The following is a 19,325-nucleotide window of genomic DNA, read 5'->3' as shown; positions in this document are numbered from 1 at the left end:
GCTGTGTATTGTGATTTATTTGTTTTTATTTATTTTATGTGTGTGAGTACACTGTAGCTGTAAAGGTGGCTGTGAGCCATCATGTGTGTGGCTGCTAGGAATTGAACTCAGGACCTCTGCTGGTCCTGCTCACTCCGGCCCCGCTTGCTCCTGCATAATTCACTGTAGCTATCTTCAGACACACCAGAAGAGGGCGTCAGATCTCATTATGGGTGGTTGTGAGCCACCATGTGGTTGCTAGGATCCGAACTCAGGACCTTTGGAAGAGCAGTCAGTGTGTTCTTACCCGCTGAGCCATCTCGCCAGCCCCTGTTCTAGGCTTTCAAACTCCATACATAGAAATAAATGGATGACACCTGAATTTGTGTGAAGTAGTCCACAGTAGCATTGTTCATACTGTGTGCAGCTGTGTACAGCTGTGTAAGTTCAAGTGCAATAACAGTTGAACATTCTGTTTCTTAGCCAAGTTGCAAGTGCTGAGTAGTTGGATGCACAGTTACTGCATTCGCATCGTCTTGGCAAGCTTGACTACGACGCAGCACCAGGCTGGGGTGGCTGCTGATCTCCAAAGGTTTAAGTCCCTGTTCCTCTTGATGCCATGAAAACATGATAATGTTGAACTAGGTGAAATGTCCATTTTGTCGTCTGCCAGAACAGATGCTAATTTCAGTTTAAGCACTTTTAGCTCAGTAACCTGTCACCTATAGAAAACATTAGTCTTGGGGGCTGGAGAGATAGCTCAGTGGTTAAGAACATTTGTTCTTTCTGCTGAGGACTGCGATTTGGTTCTTCACACCTACAGGGTGCATCATAACTGCTTGTTTCTCCAGCTCCGGTGGATCTGATGTCTACTTCTGATCTCTGGACACTATGCACATAAATACTTGCAGGCCGTCATACATAAAATAAAAATCTATAAACAAAAATCCCAGTCTCAACTCTGTGGATATGTGGAAAGAGGGGTAGGGCAGGACAGGTACCTTTACCTAAAACTAACAGCACGAAGATGGCCAAATGTACCCAACACAGAAAAATGAATAGGCATTAGATGGAAAGTATGCAGCTTGTGAGGAAAGTAAATATTTAATTCTGAGTGAGAAAGCCTAGGCAATGGAGGCTGCTTAGCATTATGGAATATTAACTCGGGGACTTCCTAGGAGATTGTTTTCACAGGCAGACAGATTCTGAATGAGTCTCCTGAAACAGGCAAGCACACACCCAAGTTAAAGTCAGACTCGCTGGGCAGTGGTGGTGCACACTTTTTTTTTTTTTTGGTTTTTTGAGACAGGGTTTCTCTGTGTAGCTCTGGCTGTCCTGGAACTCACTCTGTAGACCAGGCTGGCCTCGAACTCAGAAATCCGCCTGGTGGTGCACGCCTTTAATCCCAGCACGTGGGAGGCAGAGGCAGGCAGATTTCGGAGTTCGAGGCCAGCCTGATCTACAGAGTGAGCTCCAGGACAGCCAGGGCTACACAGAGGAACCAAAAAAAAAGTCAGACTCACTTCTGTTTTTCCTTTAAGTGTTGGTAGTACACGTCTCTCAGCTCTTTGAAAGGATGCTATATAAATTCTGTGTCTCGAGGCTATTTAGGCAAGGCTGGAATGAATACCTGTCTGGTCCCCAGCACTGTCACAGCCTAGTGTACTCTCTGCCTGTTGCAAAGTATTTATTTCCTGAGCATTGCAGTAACCCCTTGCAGGTCTTGTTATAGTCCATATGGCTTTGAAAGCTCACTGGGACTTGGAAAGGATTTTTGAATTCTTTGTTGTAATCATATGTCAGCGCTTAGTAGACTGACAGAAAGCCCAAGTTTAAAGGAAACCTCCAGCCATGGGCAACTAGTTAATGCCTTGCTGGTCAGACAGAAGGCCCACTGAGATCGTGCTGGAAGTCAGCAGCTCTTTACAGTGGTAACGGGCATCAGCTGACTCATAAGTTAACTAAATGACCTTCTTGAACCCACACCTTTAATTCTATTCCCTAAGCTTAGACAGGCTGTGAGCAGACAAGGCCTATCCTATGTTAGTTTATGTAATAGACTCCAACCACTTATTACTAACAAAACCAACCTTTTAAAAATGGAGGGTTTTTTTTTTCATTAAAATTTAGGTTTTTAAGGATTTTACAAGAATAGCAGGGATTTGGTCTGATTTCTTTGTGGTATTTGTAAGCTTGTGGCCCTTTAGCAGCAGCAGATCTACCCTGGTGCATGTTGTGTGCCTGGCAGTCCCTGACGATCTACGGAGCTGCAGTAGGAAGCAGCCCCAGATTGGGGTTCGGATTCTAGGAGCAAGGAGTATGACCTTTCCTCCTTGGGTTCAGCGTCCCTTTCTTGTAACATGGAAGCAGGCCAAATGGCTCCATCTCTCAGCCATGGGCCCTGGTTTATCTGTAATCATCGCTCTCTCCTCCTTTGCAAATCCTATCAGCTCAGCTATCTAAGGGAGAACCTGTTTGGCCCTTCTCACCCTCTCTGTGAGGGTGACTCCATCCCTCTGTCACTGTCACCTCGAGCTTGTTTTAACAACACTAGTCTTTGAGATGGTCTCCCAGTTCTGACTTCACCCCTGTCTTCTAGACTGTTCCTCTGTGTCCAGTCCTTGGTCCGCCTTGCCAGTGACCTCCTGGGCCCCATTATCATTGTGCTTCACTCCTGCCTCCTCCCTTTCCTTCCTTCTGCCACACTGGCCTCAGGTTTATGTTTGCAGCAGGGCTTTGAGATGTGTTGCTTTTACCTGGGGAACTTTTCCCAGATAGACACACAGTTGCTTCCTGCCCTGCTTTAGATCTGTTGATCATCTTGTTTAAAGTTGACAGATCTCGTTCCATCCTGTCCAACCTGTGCAGAGCTCTCTCCTCATTCCTACCACTTGATATGTGTCCTGTATTTGACCTGCCTATCATTGTCTCCACTGGAGCACAAACTCTGTCAATACAGGAACATTATCTGATTCATTTTCCCAGGTATCCCAGGGTCTAGAACAGTTATGCCATCTAGTAGCTATCCATGCTTGCTGGGCTAATGGAGAGGCTTTTCCCATGCAAGTCTATAATCATTTAGCTCAAAGTAGTCTGGATTCCTGGAGTATCAAATACAAATACAAAAACATCCCAGAGCCAAATGGGAGTGAGTTTTGGATTACCTCCAGCCTGACTCCAGTTGAGAAATTGACAAGAACGTTGAATGGCACTGTCAAGCTTCATCAGCCCTTTGCTGCCCTCAGAGGCCAGAGGTGTAAATGATCCTTGGGGCAGGGACTTGAGCTTGGATGCTGGCTCTGTCCTGGGCTCTTCAGTCTGCAGGACAGCTTCATAGCTTTGAACTGAGCATGTGTCTTCACTGTTGCTCTGGTCCCAGGAGGAGTATTAACAGGGATTACCCGCATTTCCCAGGATACAGCAGGGCCTGGGTCAGGCCTGCAGAGGAACTAACTAGTCTGTCTAGGAAACAAAACATTATTTTTGGTTTGAACAATGTGGGGGCTTTTTCTAAAAAGCTCTGAATTTTGTGCTTAGAGAGTAAAAGTGTACTGTAATAGTAGGAGGGAGAACTGCTGTCTGTAGCTGGCATGGTATTTTCCCTTCTCTCAGGCAGACTTTCTGTCAGGCTAAGGAGTGAGAGGAGCTGATGAGATTACATTCTTGCCACCCCTCATGGCAGTGTCTCCTGAGAAATTTTGCATGGAAAGTAGCTGAGGTGGAGGAAATAGCTGAGGCAAGGCAAGCTGGTTGGTAAGATCAGATTCCAAACGCTCTCCTTTTCTCTTCCACTCTCCTACTGTTGGCAAAGAAATGGCAAGTGAGTCCTGAAGTCTCACTTTGGGACTTTATGGTTGGAACATGTGAATGACTCGTTTTATATAGAAGGGTAGGTAAAAGACCCTGGTCCATACCCATGTTTTCTAGAATTTCTAATTCAGTGCTTAAAAATGTAGTTCAGCTGTATTGAAACCAACTTTGTTTTCCATGAAGACAGTTCCTGAAGAGGAGTTAGATGTCGCTTTATTTCTGTTGGCTGTATTATTTCCTGAAGTTAATGTTTGTACTGTAGTTAGAAAAGTCACTTCATAGTAATCATAGTGATTGAAAAAAGGAAGGAAATGAAGGGTAAATGAATTATTAAAGCCTTTAATGAAAAGTCTTATTAGTGACATGTCGAGGGACTTCTCTAAGGCCCACTTTAGTTTTGCCTTTGAAGCCCAGCCACTCCTCACCATTACAAGTTGCTTTCCTGGTAAGTTGGATGGTCCTGGGCCACCTTTTGTACTGTTTTAATTTTTAAAGACAGTGAAGGGGACAGAGCAGTAGACAAGGCTAATGAAAAACCCTGGGCACTCCAGAAAGGACACCCTCTTGACTGAGCTTCCATTAATTTTCCTCTGGAGACAGCAACGTCTTATATGCTTGCTAGAGCTGGGAAGCTTTGGTAGCCACAGCCCTCCATGGCAGAGTCTTTACTTTCTAAAGGTGTCCCTCTATCAGGTTGCAAGGCATGCATATTTTTAATTCTTTACTGAAATAAATGTGTATGTATTTGAGCCACAGTGAGATACATTTATTTAAACTGCATACCTTGTTTAACTAGTTCTCTTTGTGTTCCTGTGTTCCTTTTAGAGCTTTTCTTCAAGGATACCTGCTTTCCTGTTTATACATCAGAGTCTCTTTGCCAGTGTTTGAACATAATGGAAGTGGATCACGTGACATATGCTCATTTGTCTTTGCCTTGGTGTATATGTAAGATTCATCCATGTGGCTGAGATAGCTCTGGTCCATTCATTTGTTCTTGTTTCATCCAATATGTGACTGTTTCACAGTATCTGGCTAGCTTCCAGGGAGGAGCTGTTGTGGATAAATAACCCTGGCATAATTGGTCTCACCCCGACTTTTGGTTAGCATGCACACATATTTCTACTGGGTCTGATATCTGAATCTGGAATTGTGGGCCATAAAGAGGCATATGTTCAGCTTTAGAGAAAAGTGCCAGGCTTTTCTTTCAAAGTGCTTGTAGTAATTTATACTCTTAGTGTAATATTTGAGAGCTTAGGGTGTATTATAAAATGGCTGACTTTTAAAAAAGGACTAAAGTGAAGTTTGAATCACCTTGATAATAAAAAGAATTAATTCCCATGTGCTAGAAGTTCTCTGTCGTTGGAGGTGGGACTGTTGGGCCAGTAAAATATGTTGATCAAAGTGGGCCTTTGCAGAAAGCTCTGGAGAGAGAGCATTACTCTTGTTGCTCTTGCAGCTCCTCTTGGGTAGGAAGGAGGAAGCTGAGCAGGCCTTCCCAACCGAGCCCCTCTACCTGGAGGTTTTATAAAAACCTCCATGAAGGGATGGACACTTCCTGGTTAGAGTACTGGTCTAGCTCCAGGTTTGTGATAGGGGGGTATCCCAAACAGGATTTCCTATTTCCTCACCCCCAATCTACAGTGGAGTACAATATTCCCCTATCTGTGAGGGATACTTCCCTAGGTCCCCATTAGATGCCTAAAGTTGCAAATAATGCTGAACCCTATATGTACTTTGTTTTTTCCTTTAGATACTTATTAAGTTGAATTTACAAGTTAGGTACTGTGAGCAATAAACAAGAAAAATTAATGATAAACAGCTGTAACAATATATAGTAATAAAGTTATCTGACTGTCCTGCAGGAATCATACTACACTGAACCCACATTCAGTGAGGTCATCCCATACCTCCATGGTTGTGAGTCAACTGGCTGGCCAGCGGCTATTGAAGCCTCCAAAAGTAAAGCCATAGATAAAGAGGGACTTGTGTGTCCAGCTCTGGATTGTTTCCCTGGCCCAGCTGGCCTTTTTACCTTGTGGCAATAATCTTTCTTTTAAATTTAAGATCCAGTGAGCTATGATCTCACTTAGCTATGAGTGGCAGCCGTGGCAGATATGATTGAAGGGGCACCAGGTTTCTGGTGATAGAGGTTGTCTAGGCCAGTCTTCTGACTTGGACAAGTTCTGCATGAAAGGTTTTAAAATCCCTCCTGAAAAGCATAGGTTGGCCCAGAAGATTCCTAAGAAGCTTGTAAGTAGGGTATCTAGGAGGCCAAACGCAGACCTGTGGAGCTTTTAGCAAACTTGACAAACAGTAGTATATCTAGGGACAAAGGACAGAGATCAGTGTGGGCAGCATGATAGGAAATGATCCTAAGAGCTTCAACCACCAAGGCATATGGAACCTTTAGGGGAGAAAACAGATTGGCATTAGACATTTCTGTGTCCAGGGTGTAACTGAATGTTTGGTTCCTGCTTAACATTTCGCTGGCCATGGGTTCTGTCCTCCGCATGGCAGAACAAAAAAAACAAAAGCAGAGAAAAATATATATATATCGTGGGACGCTGAAGCCTACTGATAAATATTTTTTCTTTTACCCTAGAGCTGCTAGGATAGGGGACACAGCCTGAAAGTGGAAGTCACAAGTCTCTCATTTAGGTATTAGGACATTCTGAGAAGTTTAAGCCCATTTAAGATTCTGTACTTTAGAGGTGACTGGACAGTGCTTTAGGCCAGTCCTTGAGTATTTGAAGTATCACACTTATTTCCTGGACTTCAAGAACCCCAAGGCATGATTGTAAGAGGAATATGCAAAGTTCTGTGGACAAAGACCAGCAGTAACAGCCCTGTGAATACACGAGGTAGCATTACTGAGGATTTTAAATGCTGCCACTTACTGTGCTAAAAGTAATAGGCAAGGTTTAAAATATCTACAAGTAATAGAAACTGTAGAATGAGCTAGCACATTTGAAAAGGGGCCAAATACAACTTGTAGGTATAAAAAGTTTAATAATTGTAATAAAAATACAACAGGTAGATCCAGTAGCTGATTAGATCAAAAGAACTGAATTGGAAAGTGGAGCAGAAGAAAATTCCTAGACTTCATTGGAAAACCACCGACAGGTGGTTTATAGGAGCAATGGAGAACCAAGGGGAGCAGACTGAGTAGTGTGTCAAATTACAGTTCCAGAGGAGAGTGGAACAACCAGTGTAGCTGATAATTTTAGAGATGAGATACCCATCTTTTCAAAAATCCCCCAACAACCCAAACAGAGTAAAAACAAGTCTACATGGACGTAGTTCATGATGTAAAGAGAAAAACTCAGCAGTAGGTGAGAAGATCGCTTTAAGGCAGAAGCAAGGTTGGTCCCAGATCATTAGGAAACTCCTGGAGGAAAGCAGGGGGGGGGGGAGGCGCAGGAAGAGGGGTTAGCATGTAGATGATCTTTAGGAAATGGTGTTAGTGAGTCTGAAAAACTGAGATTAAATGCAGGAAGACTGTAAAGGGAGAGGAAAGGAATTAGTGGGACAGTAAAAAAGCTTAACTTTATGACCCCTTAATGCTGACTCTTTTTCAAAGGTTGCCACTAAAAAATTGAATGGGTTACGTCTATAATACTAGGAGGAAAAACAAAACATTCAGAATTAATCAACAAAGACAAAGTCAAAAAGTAGCCCAGGACAGATGGGAAACTAATGTTAGACAAAATACAGATTGAAACCCAAGGGTATCAACATTCATATTAAATGTCAATTACCCAAATACTAAAAGCATAAAGATACTGTTTGTTCTGAACACTAAAATACGGCTGTTGCACTGTCACAGACACAATGGCTACAGAAACACCACACTAAAAGAAAGCCTGCATGCATGTGCTGGTGCTGTGTGCTAGCCTGGGGCAGCCTGAGCTACATAGAAAGGACCATCCCCTCCCTTGCTCAATCTTAAAAGAACAGAAAGAAAACTGATGTTGTGTCAGTATTCTGAGAATAGACTTCAAGGCAGGAATAAAAGCACATGTGGTCATGTAGCAGCTTTTTGGCTGAGATCAGGTGTAAAAGCATTTAGGAGGGAGCTCAGTGCAACAGTTTACACATTTTAACTTTTTTTTTTTTAAAGATTTATTTATTTTTATTTTTATGAGTACACTGTAGCTGTCTTCAGACACATACCAGATGAGTGCATTAGATCCCATTACAGATGGTTGTGAGCCACCATGTTGTTGCTGGGAATTGAACTCAGGATCTCTGGAAGAGCAGTCAGTGCTTTTAACTGCTGAGCTGTCTGTCCAACCCACATTTTAACTTCTTTTGTTTGTTTGTTTGTTTGTTTGTTTTTTCGAGACAGGGTTTCTCTGTATAGCCCTGGCTGTCCTGGAACTCACTCTGTAGACTAGGCTGGCCTCGAACTCAGAAATCCACCTGCCTCTGCACACATTTTAACTTCTAAAACAGTTATTGTTGTGTGTGTACATGGTGAGAGGACAACTTGAGGGCGTGAGTTTTCTCCCTCCACTGTAGTTCCAGGGATCGAACAGCTTACCGGGCTTGCACAGCGAGCACCTGTATCTGCTGGAGCCTTTCACTGGCCCTGTGTTAACTTTTAGCATAATCTCAACATTTAAAGTGAAAATGGTCAGAAATACTTAGGAAATGGACTAATTTATAACCACAGTAGAGAAATTTCAGTGATCCTATAACTAACCAACAACTTTGGATCGACTTTGCGGTTTGTATGTGACTATATAAAAATAAATCCATGGATGTATAACACACTTTATAGTGTTCAGATGGCTGTGTCAAGGGCCTTACAGTCACTCCAGTAAAATCAGAAATAGGGATAAAAAGATAAGTAGAAAATTACTATGTATTTGGAAATTTGAAAATACTTCTGATGTTTGTAGGTCATAAAGTAGGGAAATATAAAATGTTTTGACAGCAATAAAGAAAATGCTATGTATTAAATTTGTAGTATATAGCTGAAATATTTTCTGACAGATTAATAACTTTAAACACATTCAAAGGGGGAAGAAGAAAATTATTGAGCAATGCATCTATCTTGATGCAATTTATGCTAACTAGGATAAAAAGCAATTTCTTTAACCTGATAAAAGTCAGAATAAGCCTGAGTCAGTCTTGAAGTAGTAGAAGGAAGAACAGAGGAAACAGAAAACAAACATGTAGCGGGGACATAGGCAGGGCTATAGCAGGGACACAGGCAGGGACATAGGCAGGGCCATAGCAGGGACACAGGCAGGGACATAGGCCTACTTAGAAGAGATAGATGATGGCATTGGCATATGTCAAGCAAAACCATGAGCAAGGGACAAACAAGCAACACTACATAAAATGGGTCTTCCCTTTGGATGTAGACGTTGAGAGGACAAGGGGTATTTATGAAGAGCATGCTAATTTATTTATTTATTTATTTAAATTAATACCATTGGTGCTTTTCTAAAACAGCCAGGTGCAATGGCACACAGCTGTGTCCTGAGCATTTGGAAGGCTAAGGTTGAAAAGGTCTTGTGGCCAGTCTAGGCTGTGTAGTCTAAGCATAGGGGATGGGGAAAAGAAAGATACATTATTCATCATTCACAGCTTGTTTCTTTCTTTTTTTTTTTTTAAACATTTATTTATTTATTAAATGTAAGTACACTGTAGCTGTCTTCAGACACTCCAGAAGAGGGAGTCAGATCTCATTATGGATGGTTGTGAGCTACCATGTGGTTGCTGGGATTTGAACTCAGGACCTTCGGAAGAGCAGTCGGTACTCTTAACCACTGAGTCATCTCTCCAGCCCCCACAGCTTGTTTCTAACAGGTTAAAATGACAAAAATTTTGCAAGTTGTAACAACACTGATACAATTTTAGAAAATCAAACTTATCAGTACTAAACATAGGTGAGAGAAAATTGGATATTCCTGTAATCAGAAGGAAATGGATCCACAAGTAAGCCTCATGATGAAAATACCAGGCCAAGTGCTTCTACTGGTTTGTCCGACAAAGCATGTAAAGAGTTAACATTCTATTTTTTCTAATACTTAGGGGAGAGGCAGTGGGGTTGGCTCTAGAGCCCTTCATTCAGATGTCAGCTGACCTTGTTCTGTAGGAATGTACCTAAGAGTCAGAGCCAAACCCAGGAGTGCATAGAATGACAAAGGGGTGAGCATCCTAGGCCTACGAACTTACTGTAGTATTGAAAAGTAGTGTATGTCCATCTCCCATCCTGCCAGGTTACAAGAGTAGACAGTGTAGTCATCTTAACAGATACCAAGGGACTCTGATAGAACTCACCATGGAATCATGCATACTAGGGATAAAGCAGCTTCTTTAACCTGGAAAGGATTTCTGCAGACAGTCAGTAAGCACCACCTCCATGAGGCACCTACAATTGTCCCTTTGATATGAGGAAAGACTGTCTGCTGTCCTCCTCTTTGGTGTTGTAATGGAGGTCGTACTCTGCAGAAACTTGGGGAAAAAAGGAACAAATTGCTTTATATAATTACAGATACAGAAAACTTAATAGAATTAGGCTGAAATGCTCAGGAAAACAGTAACCACTAGAAGATCATTCACACTTGAATGCCAGTATCAGACAGACTGGAACCTTAGTGACCATTCTCAGGAGTATAAAACTGAAGAGCAAGAAACATCTCTCCAGCAGCATGAAAAACATTTTTCTCCATTAGGATACCTATGTTTTTCTCTTTGGATGTATTGATGTGAGTGCTGGTTAACAAGCACCCTGATAGAATAGTCCTACCACATTTAGTAGTCCTACCACAGCTCTATCTGCTGAGGTGTGATATTGGCTAGTGCAGTGCTGTCTGGTCTCTACATTCTGGGGATAAATGTGTACTACAGTAAGAAAGCTGGGTGGACCAATTGTCTATTTTGAGGATCCTTGATCTTGCCATGTTGGCCTGTTGTCTTCCTTAATTAAGTGGAAGCTGGTGGCTTCTTGTAAACTCCCAGAGGATTTAGGTCTATTCAGATACTTAACTTTTTAAAATACTTTTTAAAAAGGAAACACAAAAGCTTGTTAATTTTTTAAAAAAATTTTCCCTCAGGCATAGAAATTGAATCTGAAATGGCTGATGATTAAGCAAGGCTTATATTAGAATATGTTTCTATTTTTAGTGACTCAACTCTTTAAAATGAATGGCATTGTTTCTAAAGTAGGAAGTTACTTTTAACACATGAAATAAATTATTTCAAAATCTACTTTTAGTTGCTATAATTTCTCTGTTTAAAAAAACAGGCTACATTTAAATTTCTGGATGCCAGGCTCTAATGCTTCTTTGAAAACACTAGTTAGTGTTAATAGGTGTTTCACTTCATAGGGAGCAAAGAGGTTGCAGGATTGTGAGGGGAGTGACTGAATTCAATCTGACCTAATTTAGGGATGTTGGTGGGTGGGGTATGGGCAGCTGATAGGACAGGAATTTGAGATAGGAAGTAGGGACTAACACCTACTATGTCCTGACCTTCTGAGGGGCTGTACCCTCCAGGAAAAGGTAGGCAGTTTTCTAGTTAGGAGCAAGAAAAGACAGCAGGTGAAGAAGACAGCAGGTGACTGTTCTGTCCTGAGGCAGGGGGACAAAAGCTGAAAATTTTCCATCAGAGGTCCCTGCTGCATAAAGCAATCAGTCCATGGCTGGTGACTCCCTTCAAGCAAAAGATAAAATGATTTTTAGGGGAAACTATTGAAAATAGTTGCTAAAGAATTGCCCCAGTAAAGCCCAACAGAAAGGTAGTGATAAACACACGACAAACTTCTGAGTAATTGGACAAGTGTAGCCGTCCGTCAGATTAACAGTGATTAGTGGAGATGCACATGTTGAGGCAGGGAGGGCCAAGGCAACAGACTTAGAGCCTTTTTAGGTTCTCCTGTTGGATGAGAGGAGGGAGGGAGGGAGGGATGGAGGGATGGATGGATGAAACCGAGTCAGTATGGTCATTAGGAGTAAGGACCATTTCAGCTAGAAAATGTAAAGGAGCTAGGAGTGTTGATGCATCCCTCCCTTAACTCCAGTACTTGGGAGGCAGATCTCTGTGAGCTTGAAGCCAGCCTGGTCTATCTAGAGTGTTCTTGGTCAGCCGGGAATACATATTGAGATCCTGTCTCAACAAACAAATGTTAACAAGAACTCAGTTTCAAAGAAGTACAATGTTTAACCCCTAAGCTATTAAACAAGAAAGGCTAGTGCTTGAAGAATCAAACATTGCAGAAGGGGTGAGGATATAAGTAAAGAAATGCTGTTATCCACAAGATAAAGAGAATGACTGAATCCACAGTACATGTTGGTGGACAGATTGCCACTGGGATTAAAATAAAATCCAGCTATATGGTAGTTTTAGGAGAAACACTTAAAATATGAATACAAAAAAAGTTGAAAATAAAGAGAAAAATTGCAGTCTAATACTAATCTTACAAGAGTTGGAGAAGCTTTGAAAATAATCAGAGAAACTAGAATTTAATGGAAATGAATTATTAGTATATTGAAGAAGATCGTTCTCAAATGGGAAGAGAAATAGGTACTTAATCAGGAAGATGTATTAATTGTGATTTTATATCCTAACAAGGTGGTCTCAAATAAAACAAATTGATAGAGTCAAGAAACAATGGAGAAGCCTGTGAGCACAGCAGAAGGGTGAGGGCTCTCAACAGCTATTGGATTAGCAAAAACCTAGTGGTAAGAGAGTGAGGGAGGGATTGATTTTAGATCACAGTTAAAAATATGGACGTTTACAGTGAAGTTAAAATTAGGATTTGTTTGTGATAATTCAATCTTCTCTGTATGTTAGGGAACTTAAATGCATTGCCATATCACAAGTCAAAGAAGTACATGGAGATTTGGAGATTGAACAATAATGGAAATGATCTTTATAGTTGTAAGATGAAGCTATAGAAGTATTTAGAGGAAATGCATTCATTACCTTACAAGTATTTGCTACCAAGAGAGAACCCAAAATCAGCATACATTCATGCCAAGAAATTGGATAAACAATGTAAACCAGTGGATGATAAAGGGAATAATGAGACTTAATTAGATCACAAACCCAAAATTTGGTTCTCAGTCATCCTCGGGTCATCTCGGTGATTACACCAGTGCTCTTCCTGCCTTCTCTCTCTAAGAACAGCTCGCTGATACCCATCTTGACAGTTGCTCTCATCCTGTAGTCATCTAAACTAACAGAGAACAAGCACAGTTTTACACAAACCGTCCCAGTGCACAGGGGTGCAGGAAGGCTGATCCTAAGCTCATTCGATGAGAATCTAGTGGCCTGCTACCCAGGTGATCACAGTGAGAGTGACCTGTTTTCTCTTTGAAGATCAAATCTAGGGATGTTATTTAAAAAGAATTCCTGTCAAATGTTTCTGTTTCAGATACCCATAGTTAAACATGGTCTAAAATTATTAAATAGAAAATTCTAGCAGAATGAATCACTCTCACATTTTATGTCATTTTCATAGCGTTAAGAGCTATCCCAGGACATGAATTATCTCATTACGAGGTGAATACACTACCTGCCCCTGAGTCTGGGTTACCAGATACACTATGGTAGAATTATATGACTAGTCACTTAATTATGACCCTCAATGCTGTCAGTGGTATTATATTATTATAATTATTTTATTGTTGTTTTTGCCTTTTACTGTGCCTAGTTTATAAATTAAACTATCATAGGTATATGTGTATACGAGAAAACATAGTATATACATATAGTGTTCACTACTATGTATCAGGATTCCCTTGGACTTTTGAAACTTAGTTCTAGCAGATAAAAGGGAGCTATTATATTATAATTCGATATATTTCACATTAAAAGAGAAAAATGTCAGATGATGTGAAAAACAGTTGTCCAAATTCAGTGCTCATTTTTTAAATGGTGACTGAGAAGATACTAGCATACACCACTTAACCAGCGGAAGGGGTTTTACCAACTATGTGATAGTAAGACCTGAGGAGTGGGGATGCAGGAACCTGCTGAGGAGGCTCCTGCTACCTGTGCTGCTCAGAACTAAGGTAATGCAGCACAGAGAGCAAGAAATAAGACTTTATTTTTTTCCCTTGCACAAATAGTTTTCTACTAACAAAATGAAAGCAAATCTATAAACTCTGCAATTTGACAAGTGTTCTTTTCAAAAGCATTGGCCTTTTTGATAGAGATGAATGCACACAAAGTCAGTCTGGAAAATGTTAGTATTGACACACCTGACTGGTGGGTGGGGAGGTAGTTCTGTGTATCTGAGCTGTCAACACAAGGTTACTGTCCTGTTTTGTTTTTTGCTTTTGGGATATTTTAGGGATGAACCCAAGTCCAAACACTAACTTTATGATTCCTTTATACATTATGTACTTAAGTTTATCATTTTAAGGTACTTTCAAACAATGAACATTTATTAGTTTTATGTGTATGTCTGTGTATGCCTATGTGTACTGTGTGCATGAAGGAGCTCATCAATGCAAGAAGAGGATGCTAGTACTCTAACCCTGAGTCACAGGCAGTTGTGTGTCACCATGTGGGTGCTGGGTCCTCACTCAGCTGGGGTGCTTTTGCACTCCACCTTTGCTGAATGCAAAGAACCATGGTCTTTTGCAGGAGCACTCACTCTGAGCCACCTTCCCAGTTCCCAGTTTTAACCATTGAGCCCTCTCTAAGCTTCCAATTTTACATATTTTTTAATGTGTCTGATTTAAATTTTTGGTTTTTGAGATAGGGCTTTGAATTCAAAACGTTCCTATATCTGCATCCCAAGTGCCTCTGGGATTGTAGACATGTGTCCCACACTTGGCCTGTGTCTTGACTGAGACCACCACATAAAGTTTGGTAGAGAAATTTCCATTTTTGCACCATCTCTTGCTCCCAACTTTAAGAATTAGGCACATTGCTGGGCAGTGGTGGCGCACGCCTTTAATCCCAGTGCTTGGGAGGCAGAGGCAGGCGGATTTCTGAGTTCAAGGCTAGTAGCCTGGTCTACAGAGTGAGTTCCAGGACAGCCAGGGCTACACAGAGAAACCTTGTCTTAAAAAAACAAAAACCAAAAAAACAAAAAAGAAAAAAAAAGAATTAGGCAAATTTGGGTCTGGAGAAATGGCTCAGCAATTAAGAGCACTGACTGCTCTTCCAGAGGTCCCGAGTTCAATTCCCAGCAACCACATGGTGGCTCACAACCATCTGTAATGGGGAATCCGATGCCTTCTTCTGATGTGTCTGAAGACAGTGACAGCATACCCACATACATGAAATTAAAAAAAAAAAAGAATTAGGCAAATTTAGACTTTTGGATTTGAAGTGCTCAATCTTTTTTATTTTTTTTCTAGGGTTTTCGAGACAGGGTTTCTCTGTGTAGCCCTGGCTGTCCTGGAATTCACTTTGTAGACCAGGCTGGCCTTGAACTCAGAAATCCGCCTGCCTCTGCCTCCCAAGTGCTAGTATTAAAGGCGAGCGCCACCACCGCCCGGCTCAATCTTTATTTAAAAATACTAGGAGATACCTATCTTGATAGAGTTAAACCCATTGCTGCCTTTATTTTTCTTGGCAAGTCATCTTGGCTCAGGAATAGGTTTGGATTTTTGTCATCTTAGATCATCTTCTACCTGATGGCTTCTTTGCGCACCAGATGTTGTCCACTGTAGAGCAGCTAGCTAGTGATAAGACAAACTTCAGGCTGTTGTTAAAGGTCTTTTTCTAAAATTGACCTATATCCTAAGTACCAAGTTGGGCTGAACTGGCTTTATCAGTTTACATTTGAATTAGAAGATACATCTGTAGTCTACATCTGAAGAATTAAGAGCCCCCATTTCCTGTTGTTCCCCAAATCCTAAGACCAGAAGCAGCAGCATTCTTCTGGATTTAAAAAATGGTAGCAAGTTCCATTCAGCCAAGCCTGGGAGTGGTCCTTGGCCTTGGATAGCTTCCTATTTACTTCTTTCTCTGGGCCTTTATGGGCTAGTCTTTCACTTTGAGTTAGCAATCGTAGGTACATAAAAGTACCTATTTCACAGAAGTTTAGAGAAATGACAGAATAGAAATTTCTGTGGTGAAGTTGTATGTAGAGTATGGGTGGGTAAACATCTGGCCCTAATCAGTCCATGTAAGCATGGCCCAAGGCAGGGCCATTGAAAAGATGCACTCTGGTCTCAGTACAGTGAGCAAGCTGCAGGCATGAACTAGAGGCTCTTGTAGGCATACTGGACTGGGTTCAAGAGTCTCCCAGGATGTGTTTGTTCCTAAACTCATGAGGTGCGGTTGGGGAAGGTGGAGGATTCCATCTTACAATGATAGTCCACCATGAAGGTAAGCTCACTTTGAAAGCAGAGGTGATTCTTTTCTCATTTCCATTTATTTGCTGCGTGCAGAGATACTGCCTTAGCTGTAAATGTTTCTGTGTGTTACTAAAGACTAGGGCTTTTCATTTCCCCATGAAAGCTTTCTTTAAAAAAATTCTAGCCCAGGAATTAATGGTAGGGATGTAATTTCTTTTTAAAGCTGCTTGTTCTGCAAAAGTTGGGAAGACACATTTATGCTGTTATAAACATGCTCTGTATGTGCTGCAGGGGAAAAATATTCACCCGAGTTTGCTTACCTTGATTCTGAACTCCCCATAGAGAATGTATTTTGTGTGTCATGTTTGCCTATATGGAGTCAGATTAAAGGCTGATTTTCCAACCGTGGCTGTTCTGTCTGAGCTAAGCAGTTGGAAGGCACGAGACTGTACAGAGCTCCATAGTCCTTAGCTGAGAACAGGCCTTGCTTTGTTGATGGCCCTTCACTGTGTCAGGGGCTGGTGACTGGTGCCAACTGCAACTCTACAAGAGGCCACCCCTTGAGTGCATAGTTGTCAGGAGACCACTTGGTATTTATGGAGCTGTGGCCTAATGTAGGGTCTACCTCAGGAAAAGGTGATGTTCTGGAGACTTTGTCATCTGAACAGGACATCTGGTTATATTGTATTTTGTGTACCTGAACATGTCTCCATTGGCAGAGTTCTGAATAGCCCTGTAAGGCCTGGGAGCTTTAGTTGGGGGCTTTCTACCCCTGGAAGGGGTGATCAGCTGTATCACATACTCTGTCTCTGCCTCCTGCACACAAAACAGTCAGGATTGGACAGGTGCAAGGTTTTTTTTAATACCCGGCCTACTAAGAGTGAGTTCCTGGAAAGGCTTATTTTAACAGCTTTCCTTGACTGTCACAGGTGGGGGTGCTCACCTTGACTTTGGATCAGATGTCATTAGTGGTTTATAGCTAGAAGTCAGAATCTGCTTGGAATATAGTGCTGCCATGCCCAGGCTTCGAAGATGTGTGTGTGAGCCTGGCCTCAGATTTTGTTTGCTGAAGTGATGCTAGGGTGGACTACACAGCCCCAGGTGACAGTCTATGGAGGAGTAAAAGTCACAGCAGCCACAGTAGTCACTGTGGAGAATGTATTAGCAAACCCTTGTTATGAGTATTTCAATCCTCCCTTAAGGGTCTTGTCAGGCAGGATAACTCAAAGAAAAGGGTTTGTACCATGAGGAGAGTAAGTGTCTTAGAATAAGATACTGAGGTATTTAAACAGTGCCTTCTTTAAAATGTCCTAATGTCTGTCTGAAGTCCAACTTCCTTCCTTTTCCCCTGTTAAAGAGGGACATAAATTGCACTGACCAAGTGACCACAATGTCTAGAGAGCCTGGACACAGTGTCCTTGTCTTTCTTACCTTTTCCCAATTATTCCTCCATCCCAACCTTTCCCTGTACACTGGGGTTCTTCTTGGTCAGTCTTTGCTGATTCTCTTCAGAGGAGCTAGACTATTTCTCCTCTCTAGTTTAGGGGATGGAACGGATGGTGTCATTGACATGAGTTAAAAGCTTGGTGAAGTGAAACTATGCCTAGGCAGTCAACCAGGAAGGGTGAGCCCAGTTCCCTCTGATCCTTTGCACTTTGGTCCGTGGGCAACAAGAATGGAATGCTTCATCATCTCAGTTTGGGGTACATTGTCTGACAAAGAGTCTAGTGCCACTGCCCCTTCTTCCATGAAGTCTGCAGATGTGGAATTCCAAATCTAGGATCTGATGGGCTTCCCAAGACTTTGTTTCCCAGCATGGGAATGTAGGCTCTGACAGAGGAGGTATTGCTGCAGAAAGGGTATTGTCCTGCACCAAGTTTTTGACTGTTCAGGATTGCAGACCCAAGAGTCTTTAACCCTAGTAGCTTTGTTTAGAGCTCTGGTCACAAAGCAGAGAGTAGTGTGCCAGGGGCCTGCTGGAGAAGCCTTCGGATGTATTGGTGTCAACTGGGTTTTTGTTGGTTTGTTTAACTAAAAACAGCCAGTTTTTACATTGAAGAAAAATATAAAAAGTAAAGATTTCAGCTCGACATGAAAAATGAAAAGTTCTCTTATTCAGCTACATGTGGTATCTGTGTGGCACATGCAATCATGCTTAGCTTGCTGTCTTTGCCACGTTGCCACTACTCCCTGTTGTTTCACTTCTGGATAGCACTTGTGCCCATGAGTGGTTTAAATGGGACGGGTTCAAGGGGGCACCTTGAACTTGGGCTGTGGCCATGGGCTTTGGAGACTACAGAACATTAGAAACTTGAGTTGTTCCCCTGTACTCCTCCATCCGCCTATTCACATTCCAGCACTAAAAGAACTGTTGATACTGTAGGTAAAAATTACCCATTTCTGAAGAGGTGGTAAGAAAGAGGAACAAACATGGCTTTGCTCTTACTCTGAATTTAGTCCGAAGACAGTAGGAAACCTTAAGTTTGGGGATGGAAATTGTCCAGTTCCTCAATTTCTTCAGAAAGTAATCTACTTGTATGTGTTGGCAGGTGGAAAGCAAGCCAGCGAAGATGGATATCTATGACACTCAGACCTTGGGTGTTGTGGTCTTTGGCGGGTTTATGGTTGTTTCTGCCATCGGCATCTTCCTGGTGTCAACCTTCTCCATGAAGGAGACGTCGTATGAAGAAGCCCTTGCCAACCAGCGGAAGGAGATGGCGAAAACTCACCACCAGAAAGGAGAGAAGAAAAAGAAGGAGAAAACCGTGGAAAAGAAAGGAAAGACCAAGAAAAAGGAAGAGAAACCTAATGGGAAGATACCCGAACATGACCTGGATCCCAATGTGTCAATCATCCTTAAGGAACCAGTGCGCGTACCCGCTGTGGCTGTGGCTCCAACTTCAGTCCATTCCTCTGTGGTCCATACCCCTGTAGCCACAGTATCAGCCATGCCTCAGGAAAAGCTGGCTTCCTCCCCTAAGGACAAAAAGAAGAAGGAGAAAAAAGTGGCTAAGGTGGAGCCAGCAGTCAGTTCTATTGTGAATTCCATCCAGGTTCTTGCTTCAAAGTCTGCCATCTTGGAAGCCACACCCAAGGAAGTGCCTATGGTGGCTGTGCCTCCAGTAGGCTCTAAGGCTCCTGCTACCAGCAGTCAGGGCAAGAAGGGGCAGGGAGCGCAGAACCAGGCCAAGAAGGGGGAGGGGGCCCAGAACCAAGCTAAGAAGGGGGAGGGGGCCCAGAACCAAGCTAAGAAGGGGGAGG

General features: G+C 42.2%; 1 protein-coding gene across 1 annotated transcript in view; it reads left to right on the top strand.

The window, feature by feature from the left end:
* Rrbp1 (ribosome binding protein 1) overlaps positions 1-19,325 on the top strand; it is a 65,003-nt gene that overhangs the window by 3,432 nt on the left and 42,246 nt on the right. The window contains exon 2 of the mRNA XM_031373261.1: positions 18,614-19,301. Within this exon, the coding sequence (XP_031229121.1) occupies positions 18,635-19,301 (667 nt within the window). The 5' untranslated portion in view covers positions 18,614-18,634. The remainder of the gene's footprint in view (positions 1-18,613; positions 19,302-19,325) is intronic.

This window comes from Mastomys coucha, unplaced genomic scaffold (genome assembly GCF_008632895.1).
Source record: "Mastomys coucha isolate ucsf_1 unplaced genomic scaffold, UCSF_Mcou_1 pScaffold15, whole genome shotgun sequence".
Taxonomy (NCBI): Eukaryota; Metazoa; Chordata; class Mammalia; order Rodentia; family Muridae; genus Mastomys; species Mastomys coucha.
Note: the sequence above shows the minus strand (reverse complement) of the source record. Positions and strands in the feature narration are given on the sequence as shown.